A 24,070-nucleotide genomic window follows, 5' to 3' on the forward strand; every position below is an offset into this window, starting at 1 on the left:
GATCAACTATCCACAGAATCAAAACCCAATATTCCAGAGAGTAACGGTTAGTTGCGCACAAGGCAGTGACGGACCATCAGAAACACTGCACTGTACTACACAGTCTGAACTGTCATGCAGGAGTCCCAGACATGCAGAACACCATGCATCACCACGACGCTAAGTTAAAAAGTCCTCCACCCACCTTCCCACACACACACACACACACACACACACACACACACACACACACACACACACACACACACACACACACACACACACACACGTCACACTCGTTCGTAATGCTTTTCCCAATCTTAAATTGGCCTTTATTTCGTCCTGGCGTTGCACTATCATTAACTATCAGCAAAAAATCAGACAGTGATCATGAATAAATTAAAAACATCAATATTACACTTTAACAAAGGCGAAAAAACAATTAGAAGAAACACTGAGGGATGCAAAAAAAAAAGCCACAAAACATCAAGCTAAAAAAAAAAAAGCATTGATATTAAATTTGCCTGGTAAAATACAAGCAAAACACGAATAACCACTCTTGTTCCTGACACGCAGCCACGAAGCGGTCTGGAAAGGATTTCCTTCTAAATGACTGGCATCTGAGTAACATGTCTGCCTTTCCATGAGTTAAATACTCCAACAGTTCTCTAGCGACTGCCATTAGTGTAAACATTCCCTGCGGAGCTCTCCATCTGAGGGCAGGAGAAGTTGGGCAGTCGTGCTAAGCATTAAAGGGAATGAGGGTGAAAGCTCGTGAGGTGAGGAGTAGCAGCAGAAGGCACACTTCAGGGGATACCACGCCCTCTTAACAACACAGGCACTGGTGTCACGCCCCACAGGCACTGGTGTCACACCACACAGGCAATGGTACAACGCCATACAAGCGCTAGGGCCAAGATTCACAGGCACTAGTGCCACGCCACACAACACCCACTTACTCCTCTCTTCTCTAAACACTTTCTGTTGCGAACCACTGGTTCTGTCTGACTCAGTTGTTCTCTTGGTGCGGCTGGTGGTGACGTGAGTCGTGTAGCTGCTGCTGCTGGTGGGAAGTGAACATGCTTCAGCCGCTGCAAGAGTTATGGCAAGTGCAGGGTCTACTGACTGGATAGGTTTCGCAGATCTTTCTTTTACAGGCGCAGCTATATTTACTGGCACCTTCTCTTTATCGAATGTTTTACCTTCCACAGTAGCCACTCTGTCCACATGAACAACAGTTCTTACAGGGGCCACGACTCTTGCGGGAGACACATCTTTTACAGGTTTGGCATCTTTCACCTTTAATTCGCTTGTTTTAGATACAATAGACACGTTTGTCGACACTGAGGATCCCTGAACTTCTGATGTTCTGTGTTCTTTCTGGCGCGAATCTTCAAGCGAAGAAATCAGAGAATCCAGTTCGTTGATATTCTTACGAAGTCGACCTAGAGTGGAATAATCCGAACTAGCCGTAAGAGAGGTTTTCATCGTGTCCGTTCGAACAGACTCAGTTTCGCTGGAGTCAGGTGCTGGAACGTGACTCCCATCCCCACCTGTGGGGCCAGATGGGCAGAGGGTCAATTCACTATAGTCTTGTGTTCAGTATATATGATCTGCACTTACGACTCAATGTTTAAGAATATTCGCAACATTATACTAATATTCTTCGCATTTTCCCGACATCTTCATATATTCAGTAACATTCATACTTATGTTGACATTTATTTATTATGCTATTCTACGATGCTTGCTAACGTTCTCTACTTTCTAAAATTATTTTACAATTGTTATCACTTAACATTTTTGCTTACTAGCATACTTCTCTATTTCATAAATTATCACTATCAGTCAACATTCACTTCTCTAAACAATTATTTGTAATAAGTCTCGACTTCACTAAAATTGTTTTTGTAACATTCTACGTTGCTTGCTCATCCTCTCTGTTAGGTGTTGGGCCTATTAAGATCTATCAACCTCTGAAGGGATTTTTAAGGCTAACACTGACAGCTCAGTAGTCCAGTAAGAATACCTTGATCCTAAACAGTGCAAGGCTATAGTTTCCTGCTATGTGCATATACTGAAAGTAATAGACAACTTTATTAAATTCTCTACACTAATATTATAATTTTACTACTGAACACGCTCAAGTATAAGCCGTATAAGATAAACGTAGCGAGAGGGATTACAAAACCAGCACGGTGACGGCATAAAAAAGTTTCTATGAACCGCGAAAAACTGGGTTTCCGTACATTTATACAGTATAATAAATACATATTATCTTTAATCAAGCTCTCGAAATTTACTCTAAAGTCAAAATTTAACGCTTGTATTTGCAATGCCGCCGTGGTATGATTTAATTGGTCAGAGTTAATGTTTAGACTTTAATCTATCAACCTCATTAATATTTACGAAGCTACGCTGGCAGACAGCAAAAGTACTTGCCTTTGCACAAATACAACTAGACTAAACTCAAGCAGCACAAAACAAATTATATAATTATTTGTTATTTTCAGTTATATTGTTTGATTTAGTACTTAGCTTTTATTTTCATATTATTAGGCTAATTAAAATTGTATTAACATACTCGTGCTTATCAATATTCTCCTGCATTTAATAACAATTTCTTAGTTGTTTTTTGTTACATATATTTTACTCTGATTAAAAATATTCACAAGAATGTGAAGCTCTTGGTGATGTAGCTTCCCATGTTGGCATAATACTGAATCCTTTCAAGATTCTTGAAGATTCAAGATTCAAGATTTCAAGACAATTATTAATTTACTTAAAACATTCTCACATCTCATATTTCCTATTATATATAAATATAATTCGAGATTCAAGTTTCATTGTTAATTAAATTTGAGGATTATTATGGCAACAACTTACTAACCAACTGGTAAATATAAAGTCCTGAGCATACTCCTAGAGTTAGGAAAACTCTCAGTATACATAAACCGTGAAGCAGGGTAAACCTTTCTGTGGATATCATTGCATGGGTGATTGCATGGGTGGGAAGGAACATAATATGGGTTAAATGTAATTTAAATTCTATGAAACGTAGACAAATTCATATTTTGACATCAGGCTAATGCACTATCAGAAAGAAGATAAATTACTGGTTATTTTTTAATTTACTTTTTTTATTATATTTAGACGTCTTAAAAGTTGGTTATTCTAGGTATAATGTTTAAACATGCTTTTATACAGTTTTATAAGAAATGTTAACACCCCTATACTGTTAAATTGTATTTGTATATTTATGCTAAATATTAGCTCCATTATACATTCTTATATATATATATATATATATATATATATATATATATATATATATATATATATATATATATATATATATATATATATTGGAGGGGATCTAAACATTCCCTCTAATGCGTTATGCGTGGTTTCCTCCGAGGCTATGGGTCCCCCTTCTTCCAGCTAGAGGTGGTACTCCCTTCCATATATATATATATATATATATATATATATATATATATATATATATATATATATATATATATATATATATATATATATATATATATTCTTAAATGATAAACCTGAATAGTACACGGGCCTCACTTTCAATACTTGAAAGTTCCAAATGCCCATTACTGAGACTAGAACCTCAGCCCGCGTGATGCAAAGCAGAATGCTGTACCACTGTACCACCACACTATAAAAGCTTAGGAGAGTCTTTATGAACTCATTAAACCCCATTCCCGAGTGCATTCGGGTATGTGGTCAACTATTTCATCTAGTCCCGAGTGCACTCGGACATGGGGTTGAATGAGTTCATAAAGACTCTCCAATGATTTTGTAGGATGATGGTACAGTTATATATATATATATATATATATATATATATATATATATATATATATATATAATATATATATATATATGTTGTACCTAGTAGCCAGAACTCACTTTTTGGCCTACTATTCAAGGCCCAATTTGCCTAATAAGCCAAGTTTTCCTGAATTAATATATTTTTTCTAATTTTTTCCTTATGAAATGATAAAGCTACCCATTTCATTATGTATGAGGTCAATTTTTTTTTATTGGAGTTAAAATTAACGTAGATATATGACCGAACCTAACCAACCCTACCTAACCTAACCTAACCTATCTTTATAGGTTAGGTTAGGTTAGGTAGCCGAAAAAGTTAGGTTAGGTTAGGTTAGGTAGGTTAGGTAGTCGAAAAATAATTAATTCATGAAAACTTGGCTTACTAGGCAAATCGGGCCTTGCATAGTAGGCTGAGAAGTGCGTTCTGGCTACTAGGTACGACATATATATATATATATATATATATATATATATATATATATATATATATATATATATATATATATATATATATATATACACACTTTACGTTCATAAATTCCAGTATAAACTAATTTTTATAATTATATCCAAAGTAATCCAAAGTAATGTAAAATATTCTTGCCAGAAACAGTGTTTAGACACAACAATCCACTATCAAAAACATTTGATTATCAATTAACAAATTACCACAAGAAACATATGTAAGTAACTAACAACCACACCTTAACATTAGTTAAATAACAAAACAATTATTAGGTGTTAAATAAATTTAAAAAATACAGACATACCTATAATACAGTGTAATTAATTGTTCGCATTCTTCCAGACTCAGACGCACAAAGACAACTACACACACGTTGATGTCACGAAACCTGTTGTTAGCACAAATACAACATACCATCACTACAACACCCCCCTTCCCCATCACCACACCGCCTCAACACACCCATCACCACTACAACACACACAAGGGGGGGGTCCAGGTGTTACCTAGGGTAAAACATGATCAATGGTAGCCAAATATTAAATAATATAATATCAAGGCTTGGGTGAAAACGGCAGTCTGTTTATCAGCGCCTATTTTCACTGACCTCAAAACATATTTTAAATATTTGGCTTTTAAGGATATATTTATACAGTACCTGGCTCCTCTCCCATCGTTAATTAGAGCTAACAAATAATTTGGCAGTCTGATCCGTTGATCCGTGGAACTTGACGGATATCCTGCACTATTATATGCATTTAGTGTTTTACAACATAGCAGTTACCGAGCTCTCATATTATTCAACAAATTCCCAATTTTATAAATATGGGGGGGTGTAATTTAACTTGTGAAGGGTTTGTGGGAGAGGAACAGATTTTGAAATTATGCTATAAACACACGCTACCCTTGCAAGACTGGTGATACAACGGAGAGAGAGAGAGAGAGAGTGAGAGACGTACAAACAGAAAGCAACCCCAGCTTGACACGAACACAGGATGGTGTGAGTATTACAGTTTCTCATATTATTACAAAGATGGTGGCCCCTACACCAGCAGCATGAGGGAGGGAGACAATACAGGGGGATAATGGGGAAGAAGATAGGAGATCAACACACAACTCCGCCTCACCTATACTGGCCAGGGCATCAACCAATTTGTTTGCTACTTTCTGGGAAGCACTGATAACTGGAAATGAGTTGTTAAGTACATGTTAGTTTGTCAAAAAGTAGCTTCTGATTTTGGTCAATGGTCAGCAGTGATCCTGCGTTCATACAGATATATATTAACTTTCTTTTGTGGGTAAAGATCAAGATGAGGCATTCTTAAATTCTATGAACAAATAGCAAGGCTTACAATACTCATAAAAGCAGTAACTAATTTGTATATATATGTATAAAAAGTCACAAACATCAAATTAACATAAAATATGCTTCTACTGCTCTATCCTACTTACTATTATTCCAGAAGCAATATAGTTTGAGGTGTCTCAGCTGTTCAAGCTAGGAACGGCACTTATAGTGACAACGAACAAGAAGCCAGAATACTATTACTAATAATGGGACTTGCATCTTGAGCACATCTAGGGGAAACATGCCATAGCAACATGCTACAAAGCTACCATCTTACCATCTTATATGTGCTTTGTTGAACATTTATTAGCAAATGTTACTTATAATAGGTGAATGACAATATACAATACTACGTAAAAATCTGTAATACATTTTGTAATACGGAGCCCTTCCTGTAGTGGCATAAGGGGAAATTAGGAGTATTCACCTCAGTGCTGTCTGTTTATTGCACGCGAAATTAAAGCATTGATTTCTGATGAATCTATGTGAAACTAACATACGAAAAATTACCTTATATAAACAGTCTCAGTAATTTTAGATATATGATGCTAAACTTTGAATAGGTTCTATTCTATAAAAGTGATTTAACATAATATGTAAATATTATGTTTAATAATGAGCCAGGATTCGCGAAGCATTTACGTAACCACTTTCAAAACCTGCATGTCTGTTCTCATAGTGGTTTGTTTACATTAAATAAATAGTTTATGAGCCAGAAGACTTATGAGGCTGTTCATAACAACAATAAGTTGTGAAGTTTCGATGCTCATAAAAATGCAAATACAGTCACCACGATTAAGGAAAGATATACTAGTTTCGTAAGTGATTGCGGAAATGCTTGACTAATCCTGGGCCCTGGTTTCTGCGCAAGCTGGTGCTGAAGCTGTAAGCTGTGTTTCCGATATTTATACAGGAAGTATATAAGTGTTTGTCGAAACAGGCTTCCCTCGAAAACAAATGACGAGAATCATGTTTATTAAGCCACAAATGCATATGATAATCATATTGAATTATGAGTTGAGTTTTGGATGATGGGCCCATCACTCGAGCACACTGCTGGGACTGGTTAGTAACTTCTTGAGTTATCACGCGGGTGTAGCCTCATCCTTGGCTTGGCGGGTGATGGGAAGTTTCCCGGTAATATGCCTAAGTGGCTTCCTGTCCACGATAGCAGAAAACCAATTTCCCGGTTATATAATTCTTCATTTAGGTTAACTGTTTATTCGTCAGCATTTATAAACCCGTCGTGTGGCTTGGTCATTATATAAACTCATATTCGGGCTCCAGTGCAACACGAAATAGGGTCAGTACGGATATTTATTTCATATTTATATTATATCTTTCACATTTTAAAAGAATGAATGGCGAGATAAAAAAAAACACAGAAATCCTGTTATCCATTCTTAGACAATTTACATTGAATAATCCTAGTAAATCGCGCATCAGTTCGTGTTACCATATTTGAGTCTAGCTGAATGATACACGTTACTGTACTACGTAACTTTGATACAAGTTAGTTTATATAATTTGGTATTGGACTTTGCCCTAAAGTATTTCATTTGATGTTGGGCTTAACGCCTCTCGACCTCTGGAAGGTTATTAAGGCAACAACAACAGCTTATTGACCAACTAGCAAGAATATTTTGGTCCTGACCAACCTAATTAGGTAGGGCTAATTAGTGTAATTTAATTATCTAAATCAGCACAAAAGGTCTTTGTGCTGATTTAGCATAGACAAAAATATTTAATAGTATTGGTCGAATGGGCTTTCTGCAGTTTCCTTGATTTTTATTTTCTTAATTGATAAAATATGTTACGTGTTCAATTATGAGTTCATATACTTAATAATACTATACAATACGTATAGAGTTATACATATAGAGCTCATATACTATACGTATAGAGCAAGCGTATATCCAGCACGGAGATAGCAAAGTTGCAGGCGAGGAGTCACAATAACGTGGCTGAAATATGTTGACCAAACCACACACTAGAAAGTGAAGGGACGACGACGTTTCGGTCCGTCCTGGACCATTCTCAAGTCGATTTTTGACGACCGAAACGTCGTCGTCCCTTCACTTTCTAGTGTGTGGTTTGGTCAACAGAAAGAAAAGATATTTAGAAGGTGGACTTCAGGGATTGATTGATTGATGAAGATTAAGCCACCCAATATAATTAAGTACCTTTAGTGTCTGGTGGAGCTTGAGGAGACAGCTGTGGTGGCGACTCCTGCGGCCAGCGATGGTCGGTCCTCCAAGCTACCAGCGTTCAGCGAGTTATATGAAGAGTAAGTCGACTTCATTATCTTCTTCTGGAAATGATTCGTCTGCAAAGAATTGAATTTCACTAACATAAAGAAATACAAATAAATTTGTAGCGCTTTGAATAGGTATACCGTTACATACAACATTTTCTTTATTGCTGGGCTTATTGCCTGTCAACCTCTGGAGGGTTATTACTTAACAACCCTCCAGACCCTTAACGGCCACCACTATTACTTACAAATCATCAAGAATATTTGCATTACAAAGTTTCGCTAAGTTGTTTGGATTTTTCTTTTTTTATAAAACTATCATAAGTACGTTAGGAATAATATTATCAACATAATAGTGCTCTTCCAGCAATTTTGTTAATAATTTTAAACAATAGATTAAATAAAGCTTACGTAAGATGTGTCAGTCAGGATGCGGTACCCAAGTCAAGAGTGATATTGCCTGTGCAGGCAGTCGGAATCAGTGCCAACAGTGCCACGACCAACACACCCGGAAGCATCATCTGTGCCAACCAAGGTGCAGGTAAACACCGCCTCGCTGACACCATTGAGGTCGGCACCTCTGACTCACCTAGTAAAATATCTTCCTCGCGACTGCAGCTGCTAAAACTATACTCTTCCACTCTATATTACGTATAATTTGAGCTAGAATTACGAAGCCTCGTAACTGACCTTACTGGTGTCCCCGGTGTCATACTCGTACTTCTCGGTGACAACATGAGTCTTGCTGTCAGGTGTGCAGTACTCTCGTCGCGTGTGTCTGACGTGGCCGCCGTCCTCCACTGAGGCCAGGGCGCTGCCACTCCTCGACCCACCGCGGGAACCGCTCCGACCCTCGTTGCGGGAGGAGCTCCTGAAGAAGCGTAATAAGTATACCGCATTATCCGGTGTGTTGACCAAAAGGTTTGGGGGAGAGAAATAATGATGGATGGGAGACGGAAAGCCTGGATGTTTGGGATAAGTTAGGTGGATGAAAGAGGGGACGAAAATGTTTATTGGCTCGTCTACTATGAATATGTTGTAACTCATTGTCACCATTCAAGGCAGTTGTATAGTAAGAGGCCTTTATTGCTCAAAGTGATGTTATCAGAATCAACAGGAATACCCTGAGAAGTTATAATGATAATGTCTGGACATAGTTTATATAAATAATACTGAAGGGGATTATTTACCCCAGACATCAATAGTAGTCAAATAAGACAAACATTGTATGATAGTATAAACCGTGCTGGAATTACACAAAGGATCTCCATCACCTTGACTGATTCACCCTAGTCCTTAGATCTGATGATGGAAGGAAAAAAGCCTTGCTTGCTCTATCCTGACGTAAACAAGTGTAGTTTACAACGTTATAAGTTGCTGCAATGTTGCAGCAACGTAATAACGCTAAGAAAACGTTGTGTTTGCTGGCATATGACGCCGGTATCATGCATATGGCAGCCCTTGCAACAGCAAACCAGGATAACAATATTTTTGTAATAAATGTCTGAGAAACGTGCCTTAAAGATCACATTACTACGCTAGTATTTGAGGTCTTTGTAACTCAAACATGCGGCTGTGTCCTGGAGGAAGTGCTGTCAACATGGCCGGTGAGAACCCTCATGATGCTGCTCTCATCTCATGCACTGGTCTTGACGAGGGCTAAGAGACAGGCTAGCATGCCGAACTATGATCTATGAAGCAATCACTAATGGTTCCTAATAGAACTCTTAAAGCATAAACAGAAAAAAAACATCAAAACTGCTAAAAAGTACACTACAGAAAACGGTACTTAAATGCTACTCTATTCTGTTTCGGTTCCTTAAAAATATCGTCAAATTTAGCACACAACACGGGCTATTTCCTTTCTGATAACTCGTTATGTGTTTTTGGCCCAACACATCAATATCGCTATATAATAACTAGCAGTAGTTAGCCTACACCGGGTTAGTAATATTCTCGGTATCTCAATTTAGAGCAACACATACTAACTTTACCAAAAAAAAAAATCCCTCTTCTGCAATTGTTGGCAAACAGCAGGTTAACAAGCAAAGCCTCAGCAGCAGGCGCCTACATGCCAAGCTGTGGATGTACTGCTCCAGTGAGTTGGCTACAGTGTTTACTAAGTTACCTGAAGATTTCCACGAAGCTGTCAGGTCTATCGTCGTATGAGGAAGTTCTGGGGCAGAACAAGGAAAAAAAAATAGTCAGGGATGAATGCTCTATAGCCTCTGCGTAATTCCACCGTGACTTTATTTACAATTTCAGGATAGCTAGTGTACAGCGTGTCCACAAAGTCTCGTCACATTAGTATGATACTAAGTGGTTCTGTGTCTGCTCTCTGGTTGGTTGTGTATGCAAGAATCAAGCATTTATTTTTATTGAAGAGCGGATAGAGGGAAGTTGGGTTTAAAAGCATTCGATCATGGGAGGTTTATTAAGGCCTATCAACCTCTGGAGAGTTATTATGTCTACCAACCTGTGAATGGTTATTAAGACCTATCAATTTCTGAATGGCTAAAAGGCCAGTCAACCTCTGGAGGGTTATTAAGGCCACCACAATAGCTTACCATCAAGCAAGTATGTTATAATCATGAACACAGTTTAGGCCTAAACTCTCCGTGTGTATAGGCCGAGACGTGGACTACACTGAACACATTCTCACGAAATATTTCTGTTATGAACACTACAACACTCAAACACACCCATTGGACACATCGGCTATATAAAGCTACTGAATTTGTTTAGTGTAATTATATATATATATATATATAATATATATATATATATATATATATATATATATATATATATATATATATATATATATATATATATATATATATATATATATATATAAGAAATCTGTAGTTGTAATAAAAATAAATCTTATAATACACCCGGGTGATAAGATTTCGTAGACACCCAGTACATCCCAGGTGGATGAGTTAAATCTATAATTGTGACGATGTCCACAAATTTCTACAGGTGAAAAGAAGAAATTAAAACAAAAAATGGTATAGGACCTCCTGGGAGAAAGTGTTGCGTCAGCTAATCTATGAAACAGAAAGGGACTTGACGGAGGTGAGACCATGCAGAAACACGATCCAGATGATCGACAACTCTGCAACTCCCAGTCCAAGAATAGAGTTGTAAACAACATGAATCTTCGTATTACCGTCGATCAACTTCTTATAATCGAGACGCGGCTGAATACAAAATATATGAACAAATAGGACACGACAGGACGAGTCAGAAGAGAGCAAAATCAATCAAAAGAGCAAAATGGTGAGACGAGAGCAAGGATGCGTATACACAGTAACGTTGAGACAGGAGCAGGGTTATCTTGAGATCTTGAGATGGTTATCTTGAGATGATTTCGGGACTTTTTAGTGTCCCCGCGGCCCGGTCCTCGACCAGGCCTCCACCCCCAGCAAGCAGCCCGTGACAGCTGACTAACACCCAGGTACCTATTTTACTGCTAGGTAACAGAGGCACAGGGTGAAAGAAACTCTGCCCATTGTTTCTCGCCGGCGCCTGGGATCGAACCCAGGACCACAGGATCACAAGTCCAGCGTGCTGTCCGCTCGGCCGACCGGCTCCCTCACAATCACAGGGTGCGTATGGTCGTTGGCGCAGAGGCCGTGAGACGAGAGGGAAGACACAAACTGTATGTGGATAGAAAAAAAAAACGAGTTCGCGGAAGATGGAGTCGTCAAGAAAGAATACCACAAAGGAGAGAGAGGAAAACTACACGCGGTCATAATACATCAAACCAGAAGCATTAAAATTAACCCATTTCTCATACATTTAATGCTGCCTTTCCCTAATCTAGGCAGCTTTTCTAGAAGCAAACCGAGCGAGCATATACCAAGAGAGAGAGACTCGGAGTTGCCTGGCAAGCTGCCAGAGTTGGGTAAAGTGCAGATGACTTCAGCCTGTCGCTGTCAACATTATGCTCAACGACAGTCTGCTGCCAGAAAGGTCCTCACCTCTCAGATACTTACAAATAAAATGAAAGTCTTCTCCTCCGCCATCTTAAAGAACTTACCAAATGGGCGGATAGCACTGTATTCTTCATATCAGGTTTCATAAATGAGCACATTGACTGTTGTTGTTGTTCTTTTTGATTCAGCTACTCAGAACAAGAAGTTCCAGTAGCACAGGCAATGGTGAGCCCCGTAAGTGAAGGCTCTTTGGAGTCATCCTCAAGGTGGCCAGAGGAGGCCAGTGGGACATGTAACAGGTGGTGTCATAGTCAATCACACGTTCAGCTGAGAGTCAGACCAACTGCTCTGTTTCTCCCGGTAAATATAAGAATGAATGTCTCTCTCTCGTTCTAAATACAAATAAATACATGCATGTTCGGGTCAACCGGCTTTCCTCTGGCACTACACTCGGAGGGTCAACAACATCCTGACTATTTACTGAGGAGCGACGCATTGTCGGTCGCGTGAGATCGCCGTTGGGGGTAAGTGAATAATTTGTTGGCGTGGTTCTCACAAACCCTCACAGAAGGATCTAAACTCCTTGTGTGAACCCCTAACAGGAGGATTCAAACACATACGTGACTAGGAATCGTCACAGAAAAAGCTAAACACTTAGGAACCATCACAAAAGGCACCTAACACCAATGTGGTCTTAGAAATCCTCACACGAGGAACACAATACCTTAAAGGAATTAGAAAGGAAACTCCGGCGCACGATTTGATCGTATCCCCCAACAACGCATGACTTAGATACGCCTTCCAAGTGCGTAACTAATGTAAAGTTATGTAAAGCTTGCCAGCAGACCACAGCTGGCAAGCATTTGCCATATGGCCTATTTGGAGGGTGCAATTAAGTAATATTTCTTATGAAATGAAAATATAAATGACAATCCATTAGTGTCATAACATTCATCAGCAACTTTACAACTGATGATTTGGAACTCCGCCGCAAGACAAAGTATAATTTATATACAAGAACTTGTGCTTTCACATAGCCGTCATCTAGAACCCTTAAGGCAATTCACGTTACTAAAAAAAATATAAATAAAAAGGACAATCCCTTACATGTTAACCTACTTTTGGCAACTGTAATTTCTCTCATGGTTCTTCCGTGCAGTTTTATTAAGTTTCAAATAAAGCTTCGTTAACATATGACAATAATCTAAATGAAGCATTAAGCTGTACTTGGCTTGGCTTGCAGCAACAAATATATGATGTACTTGGCAGGGCCTCAACTGCTAACTTCAATGACCAAACTTGCAAATATTATGTAATAATATCTGGTCATATGTATTAAAATTTACTAGTAATAAAGACACTACTTTGAATGGCAAATTTGTCCTTTTTTTCTCTAGTTAATGAATGTAAATGAGCAAACCATTAATGAAAAGTTACCCAATTAGAAATAATGCGTAAAATTACTAAGTTGGCCCTGCACGAGCCTAGCCACTACGATGTCGTGTCATCTCCATCAGGTTCTTGTGCTCTTGTAACGGGGGGTTGGGGGAAATAGCTCTATCTTGTCCATTATTCCACCCCCCAGTTAACTAACGAGGCCGGGGGAAACAGCTCTCTCTAGTCCGTTATCCCGTCCCCAGTTAGCTAACTATTCTAGAGCACTCCCAGAGATCCTAAGGCAACCTCTCTCGTTCAACACCTTGTAACCTAGGTATTTGACTACCTAGGTGCTAAGACTACAAGGCGCCGTCACTTGATCAGTTACCCGAAACTCTAGAGAGAACTCTAGAATACAGAATCATTGCCACAAACGTATAAGAGAAAACGAAAGGAAAGAAATGAATAGGGAAGTAATTAGTGAGGGTTTGGGGTGAGAGGGAGAGAGGTGGGAGGAGCGAGGAGGGTCATTAGTTGAAAGTGAGAGTTCAGAGAGGGGTGGAGGGAGAGGTGTAGATAGGTAGAAGTAGAAGAGTAGATAGTAGAAGTCGAAAGTAGATAGTAGAAGACGAAATACTGCCACCATCCATTCATGATCATTACATACAAGACAAGGAATGGAACTTGCCTGTATCACAAAATTCTCAAAGGATGTTATCATGAGTTCATTATTAGTATGTTCCCTCTGTACCATGTATCAACTCCAAACAAGTACTCATTAATATCTTGAATCTAGTAACCACCGAGGCTTTCTCACCTCAACTCAAAGCTCTAGGGAACAAAGACGATGTAAATAATAAGTTCATGTATTTCACATACTAAGTATCATAATATAAGCAATCCAATTAAAATGTTAAAGAGAGTCATCATCCAAGAATTCGAGAACCCTACAACTTGACTGCCCCTGATCATCACACAACATATGTAAACACGACCAAGTCACCTTAATGTTCACTCACCGAGGACTGAGTCTAAGTTGAATAGAGAGGGGGGGGGGGTCTGTAGCTTGACAGAGATTGTCTCGCCCCTGCCGGCCGACAGCCTCCCTGCTAGGGACGTCTTCTCTGCTCTGCTGGCTCGTCTGCTCTGTTGTCTTAATGCTTAATGCTCTCCGAGTATATATTGGGGACCCTAGTACTAACTCCGCCCACAAGTAGATAGCCTCCGGCACTACCAAGCCACTCCTTAAACGTCGGCATGTTTGAAGGCTACCAGACTACAATTATAAGCATAGCGGAAGCAAGGTGAAATTCTCATGATCTGACCTCAGGTCACTTGAGGTCATTAACGCTTTGAGGTGTGAGATCTCAGGCCGACAAACTGGCGCCTCTCAGATCCCTGTCTGTGACTCATGTACTCTATGTATGTATTAAACACTTTTACAGTGTTACACTCTGGTTTTGATTGCTGTTCATTAAAATAAAACATTCAAGGTTGTCAATGGTATTTTATTTGTTTTTCCCTTCAGTGTCTACGGTGATGTGGTTTGTTGACCACAGCGAAATTAACAAATATATATCAGTGAATTAAACGCTATATTATAAGTATTGGAAAAGTAATATTTGCAATCTAAAGAAATTAAGTATAGAAGTAAATAAACAATTGTGTGAAGTCGTTAATTCTTATAATACACGGCATAGCTCACGATATAATGACTACGTTAATTAAAATATATACGTTACGTTAATTTATAATATATATATATATATATATATATATATATATATATATATATATATATATATATATATATATATATATATATATATATATATATATATATATATAATAATGTACGTAAATGGAACTTATGTAGTAACCTCATGTAGGTGGCAGCCAAGGGAAGGGTTGGTATGAATAAGGAGGGGACCAAGGGCACGTGTGGGCGAGGATTCCCTGAAAGGAGAGGTGGGTGAATGTTTTTGTCTGTGACCTCTATGTAGTTTTATTTTCTGCCACAGACGGTGCTATTCGTGTATAATGGTAACCCGCACATTTGTGGATGGTCTGGGGAAGCTAGAGGATTTCGTGGGAATGAGGACCGTGTGTGGGACTAGAGACCGCGTGTGGGAGTGGGGACTGTGTTGGACTGAGGACCGCATATAAGGGTGGGGAATGTGTGTGTGTGTGTGTGTGTGTTGGACTGGTGACCATTTAAGAGGGTGGGGGATTGTGGTGCTGTGAACGCCAGTCTCTGAACCTCATATCACACCTCAATCTCTCGCATAAAACTTTACAGCTTCCCACCAAAGTTTCTCCAGCGCCATGAATGGGTTCCCCGCCCACTCTTGAGTTCTTTGCATGCAGTTTATAGCAGCAAATATATGATGTAAACATAAATTCGATGTATAAAATTAAATTGCAATGTAACACCAATTCAAAAAGTCCACGAGACATTTCATCTGGAGTTTTATCTTAGAAACGTTAGTCAAATAATATCTTAGAAACGTTGGTCAAATAAGTAACGACTTATTTCTGTTTATTATAGTCACCTTGAGTCATCCTATATTGAAAACCTTTGCACGGGGAATTTGACTGCTAAATTTATCAGCATATATACCTAAAACATCAGGGGTCGAAATATGCTATCATCGCAGCAGTAAATTTGATGGTCAAGTTAACATTTGGAAAACCATGTTCCAACATGGGTGAGATTACGCTACTTAGCTGACTGAGCAAGAGATCGAAAACCCGGCTTCTAAAATGATAGTCAAGTGTATCTAGTCCATTAAGTTACGTAAATCCACCAATCAGACTACTATGAAGTTACACAGTAACCCGTCTACAAGTGCAGTATGCCGATAAGATCTTATTCCATTATGGGTGCTAATCTTTGCTAACAATAATAGCGAACTGACTAGGAGAGGGTTCACACATCGTACACAACATGATTCGACAAAGCTCGTTTATTGTTCGTAAAAACCATATATACACGGTGGCCCCAAAAGTTACTGTACGGACTACTATTTTATTAATGTATATAGTAAGGTTAAGATATGTTAGCCATAGGTTAGGCTGTGTTAAGCTCGCTTGGGTTAGGATTAGGATCGTTAGGGTTAGGTTAGAATGGGTAAGGTTAGACTGGTTAGGGTTAGGTTAGGTTGCGCAAGGTTATCTTGAGGTTATCTTGAGATGATTTCGGGGCTTTAGTGTCCCCGCGGCCTGGTCCTCGACCAGGCCTCCACCCCAGGAAGCAGCCCGTGACAGCTGACTAACACCCAGGTACCTATTTTACTGCTAGGTAACAGAGGAATAGGGTGAAAGAAACTCTGCCCATTGTTTCTCGCCGGCGCCCGGGATCGAACCCGGGACCACAGGATCACAAGCCCACTGTGCTGTCCGCTCGGCCGACCGGCTCCCATTAGGTTAGGAGGGTTTTAAAATTCGCTGGCAAACCGTCTTGTGTACGATGTGACTTGTATACGAGTAGAGTGCATGGCAACGCCTCGAGTCCAGCTACCGAACAGCCTACAATGGTTCCCGAATTTGATTGTACAGTTACCTTAAAATTTAGCCGTTGACAAGATTACAAAAGCCTAGTACGTTTCTAGTCTGATGCACAGTGGTTTTTAAACGATCGGAGAGGCTTCTAGATAACCACCATACAGAAGCACGAATGATGAAAAAATAAAAAACATCCCGAGCGATACTAACTGAAGAACCGACCGATACAAACTGACAGCTTGACTGATACCTACTGACATCCCGAGCGATAGTCACTGAAGACCCGAGTGATACAATCTGAGAGTCCGAGCGATGACCACTGACAGCCCAAGCATTAACCAGTGCAGCCAGCTTAAAATAATATAATCCTCTCTACTGTAAAATATAAATCGCTATATGGAAGGTTAAATGGTAGTATGGTCCATTTCCAACAGGGGCTGTAAGCAGGGGCTTTGATAAGAAGATATACCACATATTTAAAGATTAAATAGTTTGGGAAACGTAATAGTTCAGAGGGAAAAAACACCAGTAGCATGTGCAGCAGCAGAGGTAGTCCATAAAAACAGATACGTTTTTAAAACGTAAAATCATTGAAAAAGTTTTTTTTTTAAATCATTTAAAACATGACCTTTAACTAACGCAGGATTTACGTATCTGAAAATAAGATAAGCAAAATGACGTTCGCTTAATTCGCTAAACTTGTCATTCACGTTCTTCTAAAATATATCAGGAGTTCCAATTCATAGACTTCAAACCTTTTATTTTGGTAACTTCGCACACCCACAACCTATGTTGATTGATGCCCCCCCCCCCCAGAACTTGCGTTGAATGACGTCCCCACAACCTGCATAGATACACGCCTCTCAACCGAGTTGATTGACAAACCCACAACCTACGTTAACTGACACTCTCACAACTTGAGCTGATTGACGCTCTCACAACCTGCGCTGATTGACAACCCCATAACCTGCGCTGATTGACAACCCCATAACCTGCGCTGATTGACAACCCCATAACCTGCGCTGATTGACAACCACATAACCTGCGCTGATTGACAACCCCACAACCTGCGCTGATTGACAACCCCACAACCTGCGCTGATTGACAACCCCATAACCTGCGCTGATTGACAACCCCATAACCTGCGCTGATTGACAACCCCATAACCTGCCTTGATTGACAACCCCACAACCTGCGCTGATTGACAACCCCACAACCTGCACTGATTGACAACCCCATAACCTGCGCTGATTGACAACCCCATAACCTGCGCTGATTGACAACCCCATAACCTGCGCTGATTGACAACCCCACAACCTGCGCTGATTGACAACCCCATAACCTGCGCTGATTGACAACCCCACAACCTGCGCTGATTGACAACCCCATAACCTGCGCTGATTGACAACCCCATAACCTGCGCTGATTGACAACCCCACAACCTGCGCTGATTGACAACCCCATAACCTGCGCTGATTGACAACCCCATAACCTGCGCTGATTGACAACCCCATAACCTGCGCTGATTGACAACCACATAACCTGCGTTGATTGACAACCCCACAACCTGCGCTGATTGACAACCCCACAACCTGCGCTGATTGACAACCCCACAACCTGCGCTGATTGACAACCCCATAACCTGCGCTGATTGACAACCCCATAACCTGCCTTGATTGACAACCCCACAACCTGCGCTGATTGACAACCCCACAACCTGCACTGATTGACAACCCCATAACCTGCGCTGATTGACAACCCCATAACCTGCGCTGATTGACAACCCCATAACCTGCGCTGATTGACAACCCCACAACCTGCGCTGATTGACAACCCCATAACCTGCGCTGATTGACAACCCCACAACCTGCGCTGATTGACAACCCCATAACCTGCGCTGATTGACAACCCCATAACCTGCGCTGATTGACAACCCCACAACCTGCGCTGATTGACAACCCCATAACCTGCGCTGATTGACAACCCCCATAACCTGCGCTGATTGACAACCCCATAACCTGCGCTGATTGACAACCCCACAACCTGCGCTGATTGACAACCCCATAACCTGCGCTGATTGACAACCCCATAACCTGCGCTGATTGACAACCCCATAACCTGCGCTGATTGACAACCCCACAACCTGTGCTGATTGACAACCCCCATAACCTGCGCTGATTGACAACCCCACAACCTGCGCTGATTGACAACCCCATAACCTGCGCTGATTGATAACCCCATAACCTGCGCTGATTGACAACCCCAAAGTCTGCGCTGATTGACAAAATTGCAAAGCTTGTAAATATAAACATTACCCTCACTGATATAATTACTAACATTTACTTCCCAATATTGTTGCTACTGCCAGGATAAATAATGATTATTATTATGACGACAAAACAAATAACAATAATATTATTTAACAATTATATCTAACTTAGCCAAGCAATCCTAAGCCAAATATTCAACCCCTTAAGCCTAATATACGCAGCCTTAAGCCTAATATATGCAACCTTAGGTCTAATATATGCTATCTAAGGCCTAATATATGCTATCTAAGGCCTAATATAGTACATACATGTGCTATACTAGGCCTAGGAATGTTTAGTTTGGGTTTTATCTTTATTAAACCTGTACAAAATGAATATAAAACATGACCTTTTTGGGGATCCAGCTGTACACATTGGGAAGTTCGACCAAATAGTTACTAGTAAGTACTATCATTTTGGGAGTAACATATACAGGATGTATTCTCACTGCTGGTAGAGTGGATACAGCACTAGGCTTCAACATCGGCGGCCAAGGTTCGAATCCTTGGGGAATCCTGGAGTGCAGGTTATTAAATGTAGAACAATCAAGCTAACACACACACACACACATATGGTCAGACTACAGCCACTTAGACTGGTCATCAGGGCGACGGTGACGCTTCTTGCAGTCGACATTCTATTCCGATATGGTCACCGTTTCTTCACATCCCAAATCCTTATCCTGACCCCTTCCAAGTGATATATAGCCGTAATGGCTTGTCGCTTCCTCCTGATTTTATCGGGAAAGGAAGCCCTTCCCTTCCCTTCCTCCCATTAGTTAGTGATATATAGTGATACCGGTTTAACGTTTTTTCTTCATAATTACCTTACTTTACCTTTACATAATTACCTTACTTACTTTACTAACATCTAACATATATTAAAGTATAATTCGAATTTCTGAAAATTAGTTCAATTAGATGGAGGAGATTTATTACCACTGCTACCTTATTCACTCTTGTGTTGATATTCTCAAAATGCACCCGGAGTCTGCCAGTGCAGACTGCCTATCACATGCCTCTGTATGACTAACCATTATGTGTGATGGGGATTTTTTTAGCATCACGTAGTTAGCTTTTTTGACACACTGTAGTCCACTTCATATAGTCTAGAGTAGCTGCACAAATGCAGATGTACCTCATGTATTATTACAAAAAAAATTACCTGAAGTTGGAGACGAGGATGTTGTCTGAGCGGGAGTCCGGGGCGCTCATCTCGCTGTCGCTGCCAACGGTAGTTTTCAGGTCGTCTAGCATCCGATCTGAGGGAGGAAATGAAGACGGTGAGGGCGATACACAGCTTAATTGGCTCTCTTCGCCACATACATTTAGTGAAATGAATAATGGTTTATTTAATATACAAGTTAGAAGAATTTCAAAAGTCTAGCAAAGACAGACGAAGGCAGCAAGTTAGCACACAGGTTACATACCAGCACACAAGGGCGTCTGGCGTACTTCAGAGAACGTGTTTTGCTTGCAAATGTACTCATTGCCACTCTTGCAAAATATATACATATCACAATAATACGAACAATTCACTAATACTAAACACTAATCCTATTCAGAGTTAGTCCTTATGAGTTATATAATCTAACATGTCTGCGGACTAGTCGGTTAAAGTTTAGTGGGGGAGAGAGAGGCATCAACCAGCACTGGCGCGCGTAGAACAGGTTACCTTCCCAGAGGGGGAAGGGGGTGATGCTATCACCTCCTCTAACCCTCTTCCCAGACCACTGGCTGGCAGACCAATATGTACGCGTCTGCTGCTCCATGTAAATATTACCAGTGTTCCTCGTCGTGACTAAGATGCCTGAATTCCTTCACAGACCGTGTCGGCGTAAACAAACCCTTCGAGGAAATGTCAGGTTGGCCAAGCTGTGGATTTTCCTAGTATCAAAGCTATCGTATTTCCATTTGGTTGGTTTGTTTCATTTTGAGAACCGATCGTGGACAACAAATCCAAAGACGGTTAATCGTCATCAAGAGGGAAATGATTGCAAACATGGCTTGTGTTGCATCACATTGCTCAACAAGTGAATGATTGAATGATGCTGTCATGACTGTCTCTATATAAGGCTTCGACAGGCATGACCTTACTGGCTAAATTTCGGATCAGCATATGCGTGTTAGACACGGTCGCGTACGATACATTACTAATTACCTGTGGCTAGCTAAGAAATATGTTTACGTGTCGAAAATAAATATTATATTTTAACACTTAAATGCCAGCGAGGCGGCGCGGTGACCCTGATGTGTGGAAGTGATGCAGCCAACTGACACACGGTGCAACACTCACAGCTGCTCTTGTTAACCCTAGAATCATCGTCATTACTCTCAACAGTTAATAGTTTTAAGAACGTTGCTGTACACGCTACCAACGCCTGCACTCTATCTACTGACGGCACGTCAGTAGTTTCAAAGCGTTATATGACAAAGAGTGCTGGGAAGACGGGACATCCACGAGCGTAGCTCTCATCCTGTAACTACACTTAGGTAATTACACGCAGTGAGGCGGGACCATAGAGCCAGAGCTCAACCCCCCAAAACAACTTGGTGAGTACTAGGTGAGTACACGCCCCACGTTCGCTCTTACTAATTACAACTCACTAACAACAGCACGTCACTGAACCTCACAATATCTAAGCTCACAAGTTGCTACTTAAACAACTCACACTAAACTATCCATAAACCACACTGCGCAAATCACAACTGCTGCGCCCGTTAACCAAAACTACAACATTGATGATTGATGAAGATTAAGCCACCTAAGAGGTGGCACGGGCTTGAATAGCCCGTAAAACTACAACAGATTCTCCGATACATATAAACACACCAACACACTGAGGTGCATACAGGGAAAAATCTAAACAATAGCATCTAGCACTTCGCCGCCTGAGCCCATGTCACAACTTTATGCCCAGGGAGAACCATCACACTGACGGCACGCTGGGGGGTCACACCACATTGATAAGGATGAGTATGGGGTGCACAATAAACTACCACTCACAGGATGAGTATGGGGTGCACAATAAACTACCACTCACAGGATGAGTATGGGGTGCACAATAAACTACCACTCACAGGATGAGTATGGGGTGCACAATAAACTACCACTCACAGGATGAGTATGGGGTGCACAATAAACTAGCACTCACAGGAAGAGTATGGGGTGCACAATAAACTAGGCCTCCAGCGGCAACAATCAATAATTTACACAACCCAAAAGTAATGTAACAAAATGCAAAATATACATATTAAGCAAAATAAAAATAATACATTTCTACTACACCAAATTTATTATAAGTCAATATCTGCTGCATTATAATTACGATAATTTATAATCATAAGTTGAATGTTCATTATGTAAATTTGTGAATGCAACGCTTCCATCTCGGAATTTAATCAATCTTAACATTTTTGTCTCGGTCTCAACTTAGATCTGATAAGCTGAATAATGTGACACGCGCTCACTCGCTGGAGTAATGGGCATCGGCATCAGTAGAGGTCTGGTGAGTATCCTGTGGCAACGATTTTAAGTCTCTAGTTCGAAGCGCTCTTCCCTTAACTATATACAAACTTTAGTACTATCCACATGGCCAAGAAGTGAGACACCACTACTATCACCACACCCGAGAGATACTGAGCGATGAGCAAGACAGTGTTAAGCCCTTATACCGACTACCAGGATCATAAATATACCAGGATCATAAAGGTGACAATGTAACCGTGTCTAGGCTTCGAGAAGTACACTACTCGGCCCATATAACTTGCTCGATCTCACTCATAACAAATCTCATTATTCTGCCAAGTTAGGAGATACTTCCAGTGTTGAAACGCGTTTTTCGCTGAACAACTTTTTGGTCATGAAGCCAAGAAAAACAAAGATCGTGTCGGTGCGTGCCAGACAAGCCTCAGTAAATCACGAAGTTACATAATGCATCATAATAAATTAATGTTCATGAAATCAACAATATCTAGTGTTTGCTTAATGGATAAGTGTGTCGTTAACAGTTCAACAGGTTCAATAGCTAGCTGGGTTCCCGTCACTTAATAAGGAAGCAGAATCAGGTGCCTTTGACTGATACCCCTGGGTACATATCTGTACGAAATAAATTATTTAAATCTGAAATAAGTTATCACGAAATCATAATGAAAGGACACAACGAACAAGCATAACGAGCAAAATAAAGTCTACTCTAAATAAATTTAGAGCATAGGACTCAATAACTCGAATTGTGAACAACAGAGGTACACGGCGTGAGTATGTGCATAAAGCCGAATTATGGAAATCGTCATGACTGCCTCTATGCGGCATGCACAAGTTAGTATCGTATGCAAGACACACCGTGGCTCTCAGACTGGCTATGAAGCTGAGAGCTTTTGCATGGTGGGTGGCGACGCGACTTAGTTGGTCATACCTCGCCATAAACGTGTAAGTGCCCCCTCACCTAGCCCTGGCTGAGTGTGACCCAGGCCCCTCACCCAGCCTTGGCTGAGTGTGACTCAGGCTCTCACTCAACCCCAGCTGAGTGTTTTAGGTCTAGAAAGAAAAGTCATTTAGCGAGTCAAAAGTAGTTTAGTGAGCTAAGAGTCATTTAGTGAAGCGAGGAACAAGAGACAGATTTTTAGATAAACAGAGGAGTCATGTGAACAGAAACAGGAATGTGTTTCCTTGTTCCAGGCGGCCCAAGAGACCGAATACGTACCCCTTTCGCTCCATTCCAGTGCGTATAATGAAGCTTTCATTGTTGTCATTACAGAAATCAAACAACAACTGTGTGTAGTGTTCAATATACAATTACTGTTCCTCCTGAATAGGTATCCCCTGCATCATGTTCATTTGGATATTTTTGTTATTATTTATTTGTCCTATCGTAGTCAAGTGGGTTAAGGCAGGTGTCTTACACATGTCTGGGGAATCACTAGAACACCGGTTCAAATCACCTCATTGCTCTAAATGATGCTATTATTATTATTATTATTATTATTATTATTATTATTATTATTATTATTATTATTATAGGATAAACTTTAA

General features: G+C 40.3%; 1 protein-coding gene across 1 annotated transcript in view; it reads right to left on the reverse strand.

Annotated features, from left to right (window-relative positions):
- LOC123760299 (uncharacterized) overlaps positions 1 to 24,070 on the reverse strand; it is a 123,484-nt gene that overhangs the window by 13,084 nt on the left and 86,330 nt on the right. The window contains 7 exon segments of the mRNA XM_069338366.1: positions 939 to 1,532; positions 5,428 to 5,484; positions 7,832 to 7,877; positions 7,879 to 7,974; positions 8,593 to 8,773; positions 10,031 to 10,078; positions 20,201 to 20,297. Of these exon segments, the coding sequence (XP_069194467.1) occupies positions 939 to 1,532; positions 5,428 to 5,484; positions 7,832 to 7,877; positions 7,879 to 7,974; positions 8,593 to 8,773; positions 10,031 to 10,078; positions 20,201 to 20,297 (1,119 nt within the window).

Source organism: Procambarus clarkii, chromosome 39 (genome assembly GCF_040958095.1).
Source record: "Procambarus clarkii isolate CNS0578487 chromosome 39, FALCON_Pclarkii_2.0, whole genome shotgun sequence".
NCBI classification, from domain to species: Eukaryota; Metazoa; Arthropoda; class Malacostraca; order Decapoda; family Cambaridae; genus Procambarus; species Procambarus clarkii.